This window comes from Phasianus colchicus, chromosome 11, assembly GCF_987193195.1.
Source record: "Phasianus colchicus chromosome 11, bPhaCol1.hap1.1, whole genome shotgun sequence".
Lineage (NCBI taxonomy): Eukaryota > Metazoa > Chordata > Aves > Galliformes > Phasianidae > Phasianus > Phasianus colchicus.
Window position 1 is genome coordinate 20,195,742 of NC_143446.1, and position 19,622 is coordinate 20,215,363.

Here is a 19,622-nt window from a genome sequence, read left to right on the forward strand (position 1 = left end):
CAGCAAATTGTGTGCACAGCTCTGCTCTGGGAGCGCAGTGTGGGGCAGCTGATGGCCCACAGCAGGGCTTCATCTGAAAGCAAGGCCCAGCTCCATTTATTCCAGCCTTTTTTGCATCACCAATTATTCCCCATTTGCAGTTACGTGTTCACCTCCTCCTGGCTGCAGCCCCGCTCTGTGCATGCAGCCAGCTGCCAACCCACTGCTGCACTCAGCACAGACCACACTGCACTCTGCTCACCCAGCCTTGCGTTGCTGCTGCTCCCCCCACCCCATATCAACCAGGGCACCAGTCACGTGGGCCCTATGGTCACCATTTTCTCATTCTCTTCTACGTGCTGGGCTTTTTTTCTATCATAATTCCTCAGATTTGTTTTTCTCAGTACAATCATTACTTTAAAACCAACACAATGGAGTACAAGAGGCAGGAGTTTTCTGAAGGCCCTCAGCACAGGTCCTTTTGCAGCAATATTCAGTTATGCAAACTAAGACAAAAGGAAACCAAGCCCTGCTGTATGCTGGTCATCCCTCCTTCAGACACATTCAGCCCTTTCACCCCCATCTCAGCAGAGCAGCAGTGGGACTGTCCTCAGCTGGCTCCTAAAAGGAACCAGCACACACAGGGGTCTGATGGGCACAAATGAAAACTAAACCCATCAGGAATTAACGAGCAAATCGAAAAACCAAGTTGTCATTTGTCATTCACAATCACGGCTAATTAATTGTTACTAATTGCAAACCAGTGCACAGTGTGCTGCTGCCCTGCCAGAGGTTCCCAGAGCACGGGGCTGTGGGGATGGGGACGGCAGCAGAGCCCACAGAGCCCTGCTGTAGTGCCCAGTGTGCTTGAGGGAAGGCGTGGAACCAGGGAGTCATTCTGGTTGGAAAAGACCTCCGAGATCCCCCTACTCAACCCAGCCCACCCCATAAGGCCCAGCACCTCCTGGGGACGCTCTGCACACCGAGCAGCTCACTGAGCATGGGGTGAGCAGGGAGGGCACAGGGTCAGCCCCCGCCCCGGGCTGCCAGTGGGGGTGGGTTCAGGCAGCACCAGTTCTGCTCCCAGCCTCCAGTGGGGACACAAAGCAGTGCACAGAGCATCCCCAGGAGACGCTTTTTTCTGGGAAACGAGCAAAATATGTTCCCCTGTGCTCTGCATGACGAGGATCGTTAACCCAAGCAGGCGCTGCTTTGGGCTGGAAATTGCAATCACAGTAACACAACCATCAGGCTATAAAAAGAGACATGATTCAACCTAAAAACAAGGTTCTTCCCAACCATAAGTGGATTCAACCCACGATGTGACCAGGATATTTTCAGACCCCCCCCTGTGGTGGAACAACCAGGGCTGGAACATCAGCCCCGGACAGCAGAGAGATGTCCCATGGCCATCTGCCCCAGAGTTGGTGAAGAGCCAAGAGACTTTTGGCCATCCTTCTTAGTGGGAAAAGACTGACAAAGTTCTTCCACTGAAGTTTCATGAAGTCACTTCGTACGCATAGAGGTAATGGCACAGTATGCACAGCCAGAAATCCACATGCAGGGTCTCCAAACCCCCAGCTACACCTCTACCTCCATCCTCACTGCTCACTGAAGCAATGTTCTCACCCTAAGGACTTCCTACTTGCACAGCTTCACCTGCTGCTTTACTTCATCTTCTAATTGCTAACCTTATACTCCAAGTGAGGTGAAAACTAGAAATTAGATTCAGGCTTTAAAAGGTTAGGTTAGGAGGTTAGCATCAAGTACTGGTAAAGAAAGCAAAGTATTAATTACCGCTAATTGCAGCCTCCTGGAGCATGGCAATTCATCGAAACACAGCAGCTGTAGGGCTTAGGGCCAGCTGTGCTGCTGCTCCTGACCCAGGGATGCAGGGGGAGCTACCTGTGGCATTGCAGCACAGCACAGCACAGCACAGCACTGCACTGGCCCCACTGCAGCACCTTGCTGCAGCAACGCATTGCAGCACTGCACCACAGCACCACACAGCACTGCAGTGCAGCACGACCACACTGCCAGCCCCCAAAACTGCACAAACTGCAGGCAGGAGGCAACGGCAGCACAGAGCAGGGCAGACCCACAGCTGCACTCACTGGTTTGTAGCATGTGGAAAAGTTCTGTCTGCAATCAGCAACTGCAGCACCTGCCGACTGGTCATGGGAGCCCCTACAGTGACCCAGCTGGGGAGGTTTGTAAACAGAAAGAAGGAAGGATTTGTAATATAGAAGAAGCAGCAGCAGCACCATCATCCAAGAGCTAGTTCACATCCAAATGTTGAAGAAATACATTTACTGCCCAGGGTTTAATTATGAAAATGCAGCTGAAATGTTGTGTTGGACCTGGAGCTGAGTCCCACCACACTGCAGCTCCCAGGGGGCCCTCACCCCACTGCTGCCCCCCTGCAGCCCAGGGCCTTCCAGCAGGGCTCCATCGCTCCTTCCATCCCCAGCTATGGGCAGGAGGGGCTGCTGGGAGCCCACCTTGGGTGTTACTGCCCACTTGTTCTGGTGAGCGCTGAGGGCTTGTGGTTGGACTCAGAGACTCGGAGTACATGGGTGAAGATGCTTACATATCTATCACACATACAGTATATATTCATTATGCAAAACCTCCAACTTCAGCAAGCATAACTGTTTCAGACTGTAGGTGGTGACTTCAACAACAAGTGCTACAACAAATTAATCCCAATAGGCCGTCAGCAAAAGAGTTTGACTTATGTCTGTATTTAATGTGCCGTAGCAGCTCTGCCTCAGTTCTACAACCTCAAGTAATTGCTTCATTATCACAACACGCCGATTACGGTGGTAGCAGGGTTCTGGGGTTGATTTGCAATGAAACTGCCATTATCTGTGGCCGCAGCAGTTTGCACACCATGAATGCTGCTGATAGGTGGCCGCTCCATCCCCACCCACCCGACGTCCCCCAGGGGCCACCACCCAGCAGCAGCCCGGCTCCTTCCTGCTGCCTGCAGGACATCCTCTGCCACGTCACGTTGCCTTCCCTAATGCAGGAGGTGCAGACGATGCATGGCACAGCAGCAACATTTGAGTTTGCGCTGCAGGGTCACAGATACCATGGCAGCACCTGAAGGCTGCAGGTCTGGGTTTTACGAGGTGCTCCTACATCAATTGGCAGCTCAGGGGAAAGCGGCCCACGGAGTGAAAGCGCACAGCAGAGCAGAGCTCACCCCTTAACTCAGCACTTGGCTCTGCACCCCGGGCACAGCGACAGACACAGCAGGCAGGGCTCCATGCTGACCTCCCCTGTGTGCGGGGGGACCACACCACAGTGCTGGGCTCAGGAACCAACGGGCTGCTTTGTTCCAGCGTGGCATTTAAAGAAGCTCTGTCTGGCTGGGTCAGGGGCACAGCGCCTCAGAAGGTACAGCACGTATGTGCACAAAGCCCATCCATTCTGCAGCAATTATCACCCAAGTCATTTTTCTTTTTGAGTAATCATCTATAATGGTCAGGTTAGCTTCATTTTGCCTCATCTCACCACTGAGCACAGGGCAGGTCCCTGGCTGACAGAAAGCAGAGTAACTCAATTCTCCCCTAATGGAATCACTGGAGTCCACTCCACCTGGAAGAAAAAAAGCAGGTGGTGGTGGTGTTATTTTCACATGGATTTTTATACAAAGCACATTGCTGCTGCTGCAGAGGCTCAGTGCTGTTCCCTGCAGGCTGCCACACGGTGCTGTACCCACAGTGGGCTCAGGTGGAGAACAGCCTTATTTACAAACACCACTCACGTTTTTTACAAGCTCTGGCACAGGGTTTGTCTTTTACACTGGGCATTTGAAGGCTCTGCAGCATTAAAATGGCTCCTCACTGTCTGAGCTCACATCGGCTGCCGTTGCCCTCACTGCTCCTGTAGTGCTTTTTGCCACACACCTGACCTGCGTTTCCCCAAACCTGTGATACTTCACCCCACTGCTGCCAACCACGAGGACGCTCTCAGCCCTTCACACACTGCCCGGCGCTGTGTCTGAACCTGATGTAGCCCCAGCACAGAAAAGCAGAATGAAAATTTGAGGATGGGAGACTGAGCTCAAACTCACTGCTATGAAAGGGCTATAAACCATCAGCAGCATGTCCTGAAAGTGGCAAGGGAGATCACTTCTCCCACTGAAGGGCTCACAAATCTGCCATTCCCACAGCATGCACACGCCATTCGTCACTGGGCTGTTCAACTGAGCAGACATTGGAGAGGAGAATCTGACTCACAACACTGAAAAACTCCTCTTTGCACTCCTAACTCTGTCCTTCAGTGCTGAGAGTGAAATTTGCCCCCTATAAAATTCTTTGGTGAAAGTCAGAGTCCCTCCTGGGCACCCAGCCACCACCACTGCACCCTGGCACGCGTTGGCTGTGCCCCAGGGGAAGGCTGGGGCCGTGGGCTGCACCATCACAGCTGCTGGCAGTGCAGCACAGCAGTGAGAAATGGTGGGGAAGTGCAGCCCTGAGCCAACTGCAGCCAGGGCTGTGAGTGCCACGGCCGGGGCTGCTGTAGCACTGTGCTGTTGTCCAAATAAACACCTGTGGAACACCTCCAGCTGCATTCAGGGCCTGTACTCTATTGCTGGAGAGTGGAGAGGGATAGGAGCTGGTACCAAAAGATACTTCCAGAAGTGCATTCACTGCTGACAGCACTCGCAGACAGAAATGCTCTCGCTCAGAGCCCACACTTTGGTGTCACAGTGAAGGGGTTTGGAAGACCTGAGGATGGACTGCAGAGCAGACATCAGCCCAGCACAGAGAGCCACTGTGCAGTAAACCACTGCTAATCACTGCGAGAGCTGTGCAAGCAGTGCAGCTGAACTCTCTGCAGAAAGCACGCATGATGAGTTATTTGCTCAGCTACAACCAGGAAATATAGGTATTTAATAATGTGGAGGGGAAGAAAAAAAAGAATGTTAAAAGGCTTTTGTAAAGATGTACCTCTGCTAGGGCTGCCAGCACTGGGCAGCACCACAGCCCCAACACTGCAGGGAGAAGCATTGCTTTATGGAGTCCCTTTATGACTGCAGTGCTCTCCATCACAGCATGAGAAGGGCTCCAGGTGCCGCTCATGCCAGCAATCAATACTCCCGGGAAAACAAAATATTTTCTTTCATTTCTAAAGTATCCAGGCTGTGAAATGAGTTCCAAAGTGCCTAGCAGTCCTGCTCTGGGCAGGGACCAGCCTGCTACAGGAGGGGATGGGAACTGCTGTCTGCATTACCCAAGGCTCAGCTCCCTGAAGGGAGAAGGCCCCATGTAGACACCTGGTCTGCACCTGAGTGGATCCAGCACAGAAATACTGCAGCAGCACGTGGATCACAGCAGCACCTGCCATCAGCTGAGCAAAGCAGAGTCCTTTGCTGCTCCACCCAAAGCACAGCATCTGCTGCTGCTGCTCCAGGAACAAGGCAAGAGCAAAAGTAAGGCTTTTGCACAGTTAACTACAGAAATAAAACCACCAGGGCAATTATTCCCAACTGCAGCACAGCGAGTGGTGGCAGCAGGTCAATGCAGACAGTTTCACCTATCAGGTGTATCAGAAGCCGTGCAGGTGCTTTCCTCAGAGCTGTGGGCTTTGCTTCCGAATAGCTCCAGGATGCACAGGAACAGCACAACCTGCTGCCATCCACAAGGGCACAGCCCAAACATCCCACAGCACAGCCCCTTCCCATCAGCGGCTGTCACCGTGCAGAGCTCAGCTCTGAGGCCTGGCAGCACAAAGCCAACCACACAGCAGCACAGCCCTCTGCATGGGGAGCCTCAGAGCACTGCCACCCACGGCAGAGCGCTGTGCTTTCCATCACAAGCTGACACCTTCCAGCACCCGGCTGAGGGATAATGTAAATATTTCTGCTCCCAAGCTCTGCAGAGCTGAGCACTGACACCAGTGCAGCCTCACCCTGCCACGCACAGTGCTGCACGAGGCAGTGCCCCGCGGGGACCGACTGCAGTGCCAGCAGAGTGCAGCCAGAGGTGCGCACAGCTGCAGCATGGATCTGCCTTAGCAAAGATCTCCAGCAGTGATTTATTATGATTTATCACCCTGGGCAAAGAGGAACTTGACACAGATGCTCATCTGCCGCCAGCACACACAGACACGATAGCAGAGACCACAGGGTAAACGAGGAAAGCAATTGCCAATTAGGAACTCGTTTGAGCTCACATTCCAACCATGCATATAAGTAGTATTGCTCACAGAGAAGAGATGGGTTGGTTTATTGTCAGAGCACTTCAGGTGCTCTGTGCTGCAGGCAGAGACCTTTGCAGTACCCAACAGCAGTTATGGCTGAACTACCACTTTCTCCATACAGCCCAAAAGTGAAGTTTTCCTTCGGAAAACCTTCCTGGTGATGCTTTGCTTGCAGTTTTGCTTTCACCATGAATTTACCTTCACGCAATTTTGTGCAAAGCTCTTTTAGCAGCTTTACCAGTGGTATGATGTTATTCACTAGGAGTTTGAACTTCTGAAATGAGCAATGGTCAAACTGTGGCCCAATGAAGGATGCAGAGAATGCCCAGCAGGACTCAGCTCTGCGCCCGGCATCCAAGGAAAGAGGTTCAGGGCTCCTGAAGGGAGCAGTGGGCAGCAGAGTGGGGCTGGAGTGGTGGCAGCACTCCTGCAGGGAGCTTCAGGCAAAGGAGCCTTGCTTTTCTTGAGGGGCACCTTCTGAGCTACCTTGGAAGGGGGAAGGAATCCATTTCCTACTGAGCAGCACAAAAAAATCCCACTGAAAACCCAAGCGCCAGTGCTCCCAAAGCAGCCTCTCCCCCACACCCCAAAGCAGGCTGTCATCTCCTGGGCTGCATCCTGAGCTGGAAAGGGAGAGCGAGGTGTGTGATGGGAGGGACACACCTGATGGGCAGCAGCCAAGCTCCCCCCCAGGGCAGTGGTCAGGTGGGACAGCAGCTGACACCGATAACACAAGCAACCCTTGATTTAAAGGACACAATCAATATAAAAAAAATAAGCAGCTGAGGACTGTATTTGCAAAGGATGAATGGGATGCACATAAGAAATAAAAATCTGCGTTTTATTTCAACTTAAAATGGCTCTTTGGGGAAAGCCTGCTGCAGATGTAAGACATCAGGCCACGGTTTGGTTCACTGCAAACATCAATAGAGCAGTTCATATTCGGAACATTTCCAAAGATGTAAGAACTGTTACAAAGCCTCGTGCCTCCCCACGGGCATGTAGGAAGGAGTCCTCAGAAACTCAGCTGAGGAGGATCACACTCTGCTTTCCTGCTTGGAGGGACTGTGTCTGAACACAAATTCCCAAAGCTTCAGCTTGTGCCATGCTCAGGGTATTCATCTTTTGAAGGACGTGGTTCTTTACCACATTCCTCTCACACAAGGGGACACACACTGCAGTGCTGGTAGCGACCTCACAGAGCAGCAGCCACCCACAGGAGCAGGGCTCATGCACAGCTCTGCAGGTTTTAATGCAACCAAGTACAGCATTCATGTTTTTTAATAGTGAATTCCCTTTGGTCAGTGGGTTGGTTGCGAAGAGCCGGCGCTGCAGTGCTGCCCAGCATCCCATGCCAGCCCCCTGCTCCCCACCAGAACAGAAAGGCAAGCACAGTGCCTGGCTCCTCGCCCTGCCTCACTCACCTTCTGTATTGATTTTTCTGAGTACTCTCCAGCCCATACTCACTTAATGAATTAGACTATTTATCCCCTCTGGAAATGGAAGTATATTTTCCTCTCAAGTCAGGATTTATTGCCATCAACTACAGATTTAACTCCACAAGCAGCATCCGGCTTCAAAGCCAACAAAAAGCCTCAGCTATTGATACAATCACACAGGTATTAATGAGGAAAGCTCCCGCTGGGGCTGTTTCCCTGCTGACTCAGCAGAGTTGCAGTCCTTGTGCAGCACACAGCACTCAGACTGCACTGCCACAGCTGGGCTCAGCAGATGGGCAGCACTGCAGCCCAACTGCTCAGATTGCCACTGCACTTGAAACCAAGAGAGTGATGCCATAACCTCATGCACCCACCCTGCACCAGTGCTAACTGGAGAAAGGTGGGTTTGACTCATCCTGAGCCATGATGCACTTACACTGCATCAGAACCAGAGCTCCACATCAGCACAACCAATACAGCTCTGCAGAACATAGGCCAAAAGGCACAGCCCTTTAGCTCCTGCCAGAGGAGTGTTCACAGCTCTCCTCAGTGCCACAGCTCATGGTGTGTGCCCCAATGTTACCCACAAGAGTTTTTTGAGGATGTTTTGTGCATGACAATGAATATCATCAAGAAAATGAATTACTATTAACTCAAATACAATCAAACCATAATGATAAAGACCTGGGATGCACAGCAGTGGATGGAAGCTGACCTGCTGCAGTGAGTCTGACACTGACCATTACATACATCCCTACTCTTCTCTGGCAAAGTGCACACAGTATTTTTTTGTTCGTCATTGATTACTATGATTTAAAGGTGGACCTAAAAGCATAAGTCAATATTTGCTCTCTTTCAGAAAGCATGGTCTTACTGACAGCCAACCAAACAAAAAAATCTGCTTCCTATTTTTCCCTCTGCATTTTCTCCGTCCCACAGAGGCATTGCCCCACACTTGCCACAGACACAGTTCTTCCAAACAAAAATCACATTGATTCCACACTACATGGAGTAGTTCCAGAAGCACAGTGCCTGCTCCCAGCTGCATATTTATTTTAAGGCCAGAACACTCAATGCCCCAGAACCTTCCAATTTCTTTCAGCTATAACACAAAGCTGAAATAGCAACACCTGCTAATGGACAAGCTTCCAAGGATGTATTCAAAAGCAGCGCATTTCTGCATTTGAGTTTACAGTTTATTTCATTAGCAGAAAACCAAATTACACCAAATCAAACAAATCTATTGCCCTTCTGGTGTGGTGCTCAAAGAGGGGAAGGGTTTCCATGCAGCCACAGCCTGCAAAGCCCGCACTGCACACGTGAGCAGGCAGGGCTGCACTGCCACACAGAACCACTGCTTGGCTGCAGGAGGGTTCACCCAGCACCCCCAGCAGCATTACAGTTATGGGACACAGTGCTGCAAACAGAAGTGCCTGTGCACTCACTTGGTTATTTTAAGGCAGCTTGAATGGCAGTTATGCAAGAATTCAACACTTTATTAAGCACCCTAATACACTGGAAACAGGAGAAGTCTAAGAAGCACTTCTCAGCCTTAAGCCTCCTGCACTACCTGAGCCCAGTGGCCCCACAGCATCAGCTCTTCTTCCTCTTGCTCCTGGGAAGCAGTCGATCCCCTCCTGGCAGCCGGGACTGGCACGCCTTCCTCTTGCTAGTTCTCAGGTCCAGAAGACAGTTGCTGGGAAAAAAAAAAAAAGTGGAAAATATGGTTTCCAAGGTGCTCTGAACAGACAGATGCTGAAGGCTGTACAAAGACACAGCAGGCACTGCGTGCACAGTACCCACAGCACACAATCCCACTAGGGCATGAACAGAAACACGCTCCATGTCTGAGCAGGTCTGTCCTGGAACAGATCTGAGCAGAAGGAGTAACAGCCTTCCCAGTTCTTCACCCACAGCCTCCAGTGCTGGCACACTCACATGACATCAGCAAAGGTGTGCATGGAACAGTCATGCACAGCACAGCCACCAAAAGGAGGGACAGCAGCTGTGGGGTGGCTGTCCCACCAGGACAACACGTGGGGCTCCACCTTCCAGCTGCAACCCTTCACCTGAGGCTCTTCTCATTATGGACAAGGAATGTTGCACTGGAAGCTCAAAGTAGCATTTTCATTTCAGTTACAGTTAATTTTAAAGGAAAAAAAAATTAAGCTAGCCTTATTTAAATTACACAGCTAATTTCCATCAACCTGCTTTGAGCTTGGAACACCACACAGAGTTGATGTGAAAGATACTGCTCTTGCCCGTGAATAGCTATTACTAGTTAACATTCTTCATAAACACATTTTTTTAAAAGCCATTTGCTAGGATGAATCTACCCTATGAGGACTATTCATTTGGCTTAAACAGGAAATTCACAACTGGAAATAAGATGAAATCTGGATAAGAGTCTGGATGAGGTGCTATGAGATACAGTTTAGTAGCTTAGTGGGTAGTAATGGTAATAGGAGGATGGTTAAACTAGGTGATCTTGTAGGTCCTTTCCAACCTTGTGATTCTAAGAAACTCAAACACTGAAGTCCTTTCCCTGTTGACAGCAGCAAGATGCACACACACACAGATCAGCAGGAACAATGTGCATCCCAGAGCCTCTAGCAGCTCCCCACGATTCCTCCTGCCCAGCCACAAAGCACGCAGCACTGCAGATCACAGCGGAGCTCACAGCTGCCTGCTCTGCTTGTGAGCAGCTCTGACAAGCAGCACGGCCGCACAGGCAGCCAAGCAATTTGATTTTCTAGTATGATTGCTCATTTGATTTGCTACTCAATTATCCTTCAAGCCTCTTGGTATTGCTTTCCATTTTCTTCACTGGCTTTGTGTGCTTTAGATTATAGGCTCCACAGTGAGCCTGAGCTTCATTTACCTACTACATTTGGACAATACTATCACAAAGCATGTCCTAACATCCCCAAAGGCTATGACAAGCCCTCTATAGAATCTCCCATTTCTTCAACACCAAACATCCAACAACAAAATAATTACATTTAAGTCTAAAGCTCTTGAAAACAATGGGTTTGGTTTTTATTCACATAAAGTGCCTACACATGGAAGGATGCCACCACTCTGCAGATAACCCAGACAGCACTTCTGTGTCATCTTTGTCCAGATTTTGTTTTGCAAGGAAACCTCATGTTTTCTACTTTTGCTCCGCTGAACTTAAGATAGGTTACAAACACTAAAAGTTAGCACTGAATTAAATGAGCGATTAATTAGTTTCTATGTGAATTCAAATAAAAACCCACCAAGAAGACTCAGAAATAACAGCACGAAGTTGACAAGGTGACTTACAGTAACCTAAGCTAGTACTACTCCAGAGATGGCACTGGTCACAGAAACCACCCCAGACCAACTGACTGCAATCAGCCTGCACACACAGTGCCCTCTGTCTCAGCTGGCACTGCTCACAGCAGCTACGATTACGCAAGTTTAGAAGAACAGAATGCTGGAGCCCTGAGAGCACTGAGCAACACAAAGCAATGCCACACAACAGCTCTGCGATTTGCTGCAGTACCCAGTGCTACACTCTTCTACAGTCAGCCTTCCCAAACCCTGCAGAAATAAAATAAGCCAAGAACTAATGCTTTCTAAGCAACAGTTTCACTTGTCAGCAGATGGGATCCAGGGTCAGTACAGGGCTGGGTGAAACCTGGGGACTTTAAAACCTGTTTGCAACTCAGCTGCCAACATACACCCTGGCATACAGAACAAGTAGCATTGCTGAGAAAGCACTGCAGTGCAATCACTGCATGGAAACAGCATTGAAACTGGAAAGAAAGACAACGTCATCCAAAGATACCCTGGTAAACAAGCAATCATTGCCTAGAGGTTTGGTTTAAAAAGGCAGTTTCTGCACACAGGGTCTCTGTCAGTACATTATTAAATGCTTCTCAAGCCATGAATCTGCAAAGCCATTGACATTTGTATACCCCTGGGTGCCAGCAGAACCCCAAAGGGAACAGATGAGCTCAGATACGTAACTGCATCCCACAGCAGGTCACATGCAATTCAGGTGTGTAAGGCCCTGCTACTAACACATACCTGCACAAAGATGCTTGCTTCATCAGGAACTGAGTCTATATCTGAAGGATTAAAGCCTTCCACACAATTTCTGAACTAGAACTTTAGACCATTTCTCTGCCAGTAGCTCTGCAAAGACATCGTGACCACCAGCACAGACCAAAAAGGAGTGTGGCTGATGGGAAAAGCAGGCAAGGCTCAGGTACGTGACCCAGCGTGGGGAGCAGGAGGCAGAGAGCACAACAGGATGCACCTGCAGTGCTTGCTCTGAGGTGCCAGGCCTGAGTGAAGGAACACAGCAGCAGACGAAGATCACAGGTCCTTCTAAGCTGAGCAGGCTCTCATTCCAACGGGACACCTTCACCCCCAGGCAGGGCACTGCCCACTGTGCTGGGACCAGGGCTGCCAGCCACTCCTTTGGTTTACATTCATTTCAATAGATCAGAACATTTTTGTACTCTTCGGCTTTGACCTGCTGGCCACATGGCACAGTGCCACCAATAGTGAAAGCACAAAGCATGCATGGCTGACCTTCCACAGCAACATTTGATCCTTGGGAAAGGTAGTTCCCTTCCCATACCCCTTGGTTCACTTGGTAATGTGGTTGGCTTGGGCAAGGACAGAGCTCCAACTTCTGGCATCCAACACCTGAGAGGGAGGGGGAAGAAACAGGAAAGCCCCCATCCCTTCTTTCAGAATGAGGTGAGCTTGTTTCTCAGAACACTGAAGTATATTCTGAGGTAGGTGGGATATTTTACTGCAACTATGCACAATTAGGGACCCATCATCCTTTTATTCTTTACTTCACAATGCACTCCTATAGGAAATACATCCACCAGCTTACTCCCTGAAATCTCACTAACAGCTCTCCAGAAGAACTTAGCTAAGGTGTGAATGGTGAAGTTGCCACAGAAGCCTTTCATCAAACCCACACTAATTTTTAGGCATTCAGATCCGATGCTGCCCACGGAGCTGAGCAATCCCTGCAGCTCAGCACTCGCACTCTGCTTGCCATACAATCACAGAACCATAAGGCTTTCATTAGATGGTCACCAAGAGGTTACTGAGGGCCTGAAATGCTGCCTCAATTTCATCAGATAGAGTAATATGAATTTATGTAGTCCCAATAGCATTATACCACAGCAAGTGGATTTGTTACTTAACAGAGGATATGAAAAGCAAGGAAAAAAATTTTGAGAGCTCAGAGAATGCTTAAATCGTGCTTAAGTTAGTTTCAGGAATGGAATGATGTTTTGCTAAAAATATGCTGCAAATTGTCACTAAAGTACCCCTAATCTGCTCCATCTGTGCATTGTCACAAACAAATGGCAAGTATGCCATAGAAAAATACTCAGGTTTATTTTTTGAGTATTACTGCCTAATCTCTTTGTGTCAAAATAAGACAATTAGCAGAGATGAAAGATGACTCCAGGGAATTTAAGTAATGTCTCAATTTTCATCAAGTGCTTCATGAAATAGACAATCCACTCTAAACACAGAATATGAATATTTATTGCTTCTTTATTAGATCTACCATGGAAATTAAGATGCTCAGCAGATCACTATCTCTAAAAGGCACAGCATGCTGCAGTTCAGAACTGTTCCAACACCTTTGAGATGTGCTACAGGCAGTGCTGCTCTGACCAACCTCAGCATAACGCTAAGCAGTGGGAAGGCTGCTTTGGGAATGAAGGCACAGATACTGAGATCCAAACACACCACATCACTGCTGCCATTTTCTCACCTGCTTAGGGAGAATAAAGCATTTGCACAAGTTTGACAGTTTGAAGCTTTTTTTTTTTTTAAATAGCATCAAATTCTCTTTCAGAGACTTGCACTGTGAAACCATAAGAAACCTGTAGCTCACCAAAGCAGCCCATGGTGCAGCTGGCACCACGCACAGCTGCTCCCTGCCCCACTGCACAGTGCTCTGCTTCCCTGCCCCCAGGAACACATTCCCCAGCCACAGTCAACCAGAACCAGTGACCACACTCTGACTGCTGAGCAGCCCCTGCAGACTGCTTCCCCTGGAGCTCCAACTTGAGCTTAACCCTTCCAGAGACACAAGAGACCCTAAATCTTCTGAATCCCATCTGTGAAAAACATGGAACAGATGACATAGTTTTAAAAGTACTGAAAAATCACATTTGGCAAAAGCAAGTAATGCTCATGAAGAACTGTTTTCTCCATTTCAGTTAAAGAAATCCTGCAGAAATAAGAGCAGTAATATAGATTTGTATTGTTAGTATAGACGAACATATTCTCCCTCATCACATCCATCTCTAAACCGAGATTCTTCTACATAGTCTTGTCCTGAGAGAAGCCCCACTGAATTTCACAGCTAGACCTGTCCTCAGCATAGCACCCATCTCAAAAGTGAGATCCTCTAGGGCTACACACAGCAATGTTTTCAGCCCTCATGCCCAAATACCAAATAATGTCATTTGGAATTACAGATATAAAAGGATGTAAAAGTCTGAATACAGGACTATTTAGAAGTGTTCTCTTCACTAAGAAATTGACATTTGAACCTAAGCCAAAATACAGACCATCCTAAATTATTTCCAAAGCATACTGTTAATTATCTTATGTACTAAAATATGTCAAAAGCTGAAGCTTCCATATCACTTGTTTTGTAAATACCCAATCATCATAACAAAAACAGAGAGAGATGATCAGCCCCAAAACCAAAAATCTGTGCTGGTTATGAAATGTTTTCGTGCTGGCCTATGCCTTCACAGGTACTAAGCTTGCAAAAGCAAAGCTCTCCCCTGCTGCAACCAGCAAGATACAATTCTGCAAAGAACAATACAGCTATAATGAAATGCATAGACCAGACTTAATTAATATTCCTGTGCACTTACCAACCTGGCCAAACCTTGGTACCATGCAAATAAAACAACCAAAAGACTGAGATTTTCTGAGTAAAGAAAATTATCAAAGTAACAAATTATTTTTGCTCTGGATATATGTCATAACTAACATTAACATCCAATACTGCTGAAGAGAAACACCCCATTAGGGAATCCAACTTCCACACTCAACATTCCTATTTCTTCTTGGACTAATGAACACATTTTTCTAACCCATGGAAGAAGTCACAGATGCAATCAGTCTTCATTCCAGTTTCTTTGTATGATACCTACAAAGCTTTTCAGCTGATCTAACACTGCACTACTATAAATCTCACTATACTTGCACACCTTCAGCATCCCCAGATAGTCCAACATTTGCTCTCTACTGTCATGTATTTCCACTGTCATGTATTTCACTGCATTACTTTAGGAATCAACGGATGGTTTTGCAGTGTTTCTTTACAGATCACCTTGCACAGCCAGACACAAACTGTAAGTCTTACCAGTAACAGAAGGGGATTTTTGTTCTTTGAAAAGACGACATTAAGATTCTAGAAACAATAATGTGCTCTTCTCTCTCCTAATAGAAGTCAACCAAAGCAAATGCTGCAATTCCAGCACGTTCAACTAGACACACAGATACAGGTGAGGACTGGCAACAACCTAACATTAATTTTCTATTGTAATTTAGTCTCTTGTTTTCCCATAAAAATCAGTTTGTGTTTGTTTTGTTGGGTCTTTAAGTATACATCCATACTCAATGTACACTATGGAACAATGATTTTCAGCCACTCCTTTGGGGATTCTAGGAACATCCATGCATTATTTTCCAGCAAACCAACAACACTGTAGAAGTTTTGCCTCCAATAACTGTGGAAGTTCTCACTGAACCTGATGTTTTAATGGCATTTGCCTCTCTTGCAGAAAACATGTAGGATTCAACAAACCAGAATAGACCTGAAATCAGCCTCAAGTATTTTTCCACCTATTTCTACCTACCTGTCAGAGGACACCGAACAAATCTCAGCTTCCAGATCTCTCAAGATGTCTGAACTGGAGCTGAAGGGAAAAGCAAAACACGTCAGTTATTTTAACAATGCTCACACCAAAGGTCTCTAAACAAAATGATTAATTCTGGCAGCAGAACTTGTAAATGAGACAGACCTTACACACAGCACCAGCAATGGGAAATCATTTCCACCAAAGCCCAGAAGGTTCCTTTCTTTGAGGAAATGAAAAAACGGTGTGCAACACCTATCTGTGGGTAGGATTTCTTCATTCTGTCCCAGTCGGTCTCCCCCCTACCTCCCATTCCTCTTCAGGGCCAAATGAGCAGCACAGTGACTGCACCACGCATAGGAGAAAAATACCAGCGGCACAGAGCACAGCACAGAGGAGTTCAAAACAGGGAAAATACACACAAAGCACTGCTGCCATATGAAGAACATTATTCCAAAACAAAATGGATTTTGAAGTTGTGTTGTGCAATTTTAGAAACTCATCTGCGGTTCCCCAGGAATTTTTATGAACTGCTGCATAAATTTATCTAATTACAAGCATTACTCAACAGAGCAGCTTTAATTTGGAGATAAAGGCAACTAAAATTAAAAGCAGTGACTGCATAGATAGGGAACAATGCTTCATCCCTGCACCAATTACCAATCCCACCACGCACAGCACCTGGAGGAGAGCAGCCCAAATCCCAGCACCACGCGTGGGTGCTTGGAGGGAACATCAGGGAACCCCAGCATGCCCAGGGATTTCTTACTGCACTACTAAAGATGACCTGAAATACTCAAAGGAAGAACACAGGAAAGCACACTGTAAAAATGATGGTGACAGGGAAAGTTGTGAAGTCTAGCAGGTTTATTTTTTACTCCCAAAATTTGCACTCTGTCAAGAATTCATCTTCGGCACACAGGCCAGATGCCCAGGGAATGAGTTATCATACTTCTGAATCCTGCTCTGATGCTCCAGTTACATTAAAAGAAGCAGGGAGATTTTAGCGTTTGGCTCCCTAAAATAGAAAAAGAACAGGTTTGACGACTGAACACCATGTACTTTATTGCCCTGAAAAATATATTCTTATTATCATTAATCAACTGTTTGTTACAAGCAAAACAATATGAGTGAAAAGATTTGGCTAGCACTCAGCACAATAATGCAAGTTCATAATTTGCATGCATATTTCAAAGTTTATGCCTACCAAACTATTTTAAAACCAGGCACAAGATGTACTGGAATTACCACCTCAGAACGTGCCTGTGTAAGAGAATGGGATATCAACACAAGAGTGGTCTGAGCCCCCCACAAACCAAGTCAACTCCTGCACTTCCATTGTACTGAGCGATGAAGGACATCACACCTGAGCACCCACAGATAGTCTGCAGGACTATGAGTTTTCCAGCTGTGGCCAATCTGCCCTTTTTTCCAGCATTTCTTCAAACATGTCCATCATTCCAAGGCAGTCACTCACTAAGATAGTTCCCCATATCTACGTCTGTGCTAAACATCAACTTCTTAAACAAAGATGGAGCCATCTCCTGACACTGAGCTGCAGTGACTCCATGCTTCGTACTATTTTCCATGTGTGAGGAGGAAAAACAACTCTAAATGGATAGCTGCAAAACAATTATCAAAAAACAATGTTCAGCTCTTTACTGAAATGCTTAATATTAAAACAAGAGGAATATTGACCAACTGAGTTCAAATTTTTAAATAATTTTGCTTTCCCTCAGAGAAAGCTTCCCATATCTCCTTATTGTTGAACAACCTGCACTTAAACTGAAGAAAATGAATGAAATTGAAAAGAAACAGCTAGCTACCTCATTCTGCATGCTGGTTTTACAGATTTTAACTCAGTGAGGCCAAACAGAATTCAGCTACAGTTTTGCTCATTCCTTCAGATACTTCTGCCTTCCCAGCCAGCAGGCACGGCACAACACACCTTCAGGCTTGGACTCCAAATCCAAGACAATTTCCTACAAGAGATCTACTGTCCTTCCCTTTAATAAAAATTATTCCTCCTATCTTGCATTGAGAATTCCAGATGAGTAAATTCACAGCAAAACCAGCAATGCTCTGAGATGTAAATGCTCGTGGTGCAGAGAGCTGAGGAGCGCAGTGAGGGCATGAAGGGTTTGGCTGCAGCATCCACTGCAGGCTGAGGGTCAGCTTCCTTGGGGCACTTACAGGCAATAACGAGTGAACTGCTCCATCCTTGATCATCAGCTGGATTTTACTCCTGCTCTCCCTTTGTTAGTGAGGTTTTGGTTTGGTTTTGCCTTTTAAAGATAAACACACCACCTTAAAATAGAAGAAAGCTGACAAGCGCAAATAACGTCTCATTCTAAAAATGAAAGGAGCAAATGTCTCTGTTTGCTTTATGGCAGATTAAGTTCCCTCTTGGCTGCTCAGCAAGCAGAACCCTTTCACCAGCCTGTCCTGCACTCCAGCACGTGCATGGAGCAGTTCTCGCTGTTGGCACCAACTGCAGGCTCTCTCACGTCACCAGCTCTGTTTGAAGGTGAATGCCCAGCCACAAGGAGCGAGGACAAGTATTTTTCTCTACCTTCCTGCCCTGCTTCCTGCTCCCATTCCAAACTCCAGCCTGCCTATGACGAACAGCCATAGTGTGCAGGGTGTCAGGCAGCCAAGGCAATGCAGAGTGCTGGTGACCTCACATCTCTTTTCAGGACTCAAAGTTGCCCAATCCACAGCTGCGTCTGATGCCCTGACACCTATCCTACACAGACACCATACCCTGCACAAACCAGAGGCCAGCAGCTGTCCCCTTTGTAAATGGCCTCCCCAGGACTCCACCCACAGCCCTCGCAGCTCTGTGCCCATACATTACAGCTCACAACTGCTGGAACAAAGGTATGAATTAACAGAGAAGCAGCAGCATCCTTTCGCAATGGACTCACATTTGAGGCCAAAAAAATCAAAGATGAAATGCTCCCATCTAACACTTGATGTTCACCTTCTCCGGCCCACAGCAGCACAAGATTAACTCAAAACTGAACTACAGAATTGAAAAAAGACAGCTATTCCCCTGTTGAAAACAGTTCACACGTACTGCCTCGTGCTAGAGACGATCAGCCCCAGGACCAGGACAGCACTCTGGTTACCCCAGCCTGCAGTGCCAGGAAGGCCCTCTCACAGCTGCCCTGCTAGCTCTGACAAAGCCACGTCTGTGAGAGGTCTCCAGGGGATGCTGCCATCCAGCACCCTCCACTCTGCACATTATGCCTTCTCCAGCTGATGAACTAAAGCTCAACTCAAAGCCAAAGCAAGTGACCAGATAAATGCAGACCTTCATCCTGATCAATAGCTGCCAAGCACCAAGAAGCCCCACTTAGTGCAAACGGGCGCCCTGACTTGGGCAAGGAGCTCAGCTGGCAGAGCTGCAGATGCTCTGTGTATCCCAGAGGCAGAGATTTACACACGCTGCAGATACAGCACTTTTCAGTCAGTGTTTCAAAATTAGATCGCCCTGTTTCACTGTACACTATAACATCGTTAGACGAGGCCAAAGATATATTGTCTGTGCTGAGAGTCCTCCACTCTGCTCCTAAGAACTGATGCTCCCTTCTAACAGCAGTTTTAAAGTGAAATAATTTGTTTAAGTGACTGAATGTTATCTCAGTTTTATAGAGTACTTTTAATAAAATATTTCCTCTGTGTGGTTCATTAACTGGCTTATCACTGTCCCACCTAGTTTCTTTTATAATTTTTCTATTGTTTAAACTCTTGCATAAAGCTTGGCTTCGGTCCCAGAAAGTAAAAGAACGCAGTGAGACTATTTATATGGAGAACTAAAGTTCCATGAAAGCTTTATGTATGACTTCACAGCTTTGAAAAAGTACCCTTTAGAAGTCAGGGCTTTGTTCTGCTGTTTATCTATTACGAGCATTTTGCTTCATTGGTGGGATCATCAATTTCTGAAAAGACCAAACACGTTCGGATCGATGCTACCACCTCCATGTCTGGCTGATACCTTTTCTCCAGCAGGCATAGAGCTCTCCTGTCCTCACGTAGAGCAGCGACTTCTGAATAACATCAGTACTGTCAGAATTACTACAGATATGTTAAATGGCCT

At 47.3% G+C, this 19,622-nt stretch overlaps 1 protein-coding gene across 7 annotated transcripts in view; it reads right to left on the reverse strand.

Moving 5' to 3' along the window:
• Window positions 1-6,431: 6,431 nt before the first annotated feature.
• RAD18 (RAD18 E3 ubiquitin protein ligase) overlaps window positions 6,432-19,622 on the reverse strand; it is a 38,199-nt gene continuing 25,008 nt past the window's right edge. The window contains exons 14-15 of one of the 7 annotated variants that reach the window (XM_090148494.1): window positions 15,521-15,580; window positions 6,432-9,327 (exon numbers count right to left, since the gene is read on the reverse strand). In XM_090148494.1, the coding sequence (XP_090004620.1) occupies window positions 15,545-15,580 (36 nt within the window). In that variant the 3' untranslated portion in view covers window positions 6,432-9,327; window positions 15,521-15,544. The other 6 variants (XM_090148493.1, XM_031605384.2, XM_090148497.1 and 3 more) reach the window with 6 other exon arrangements.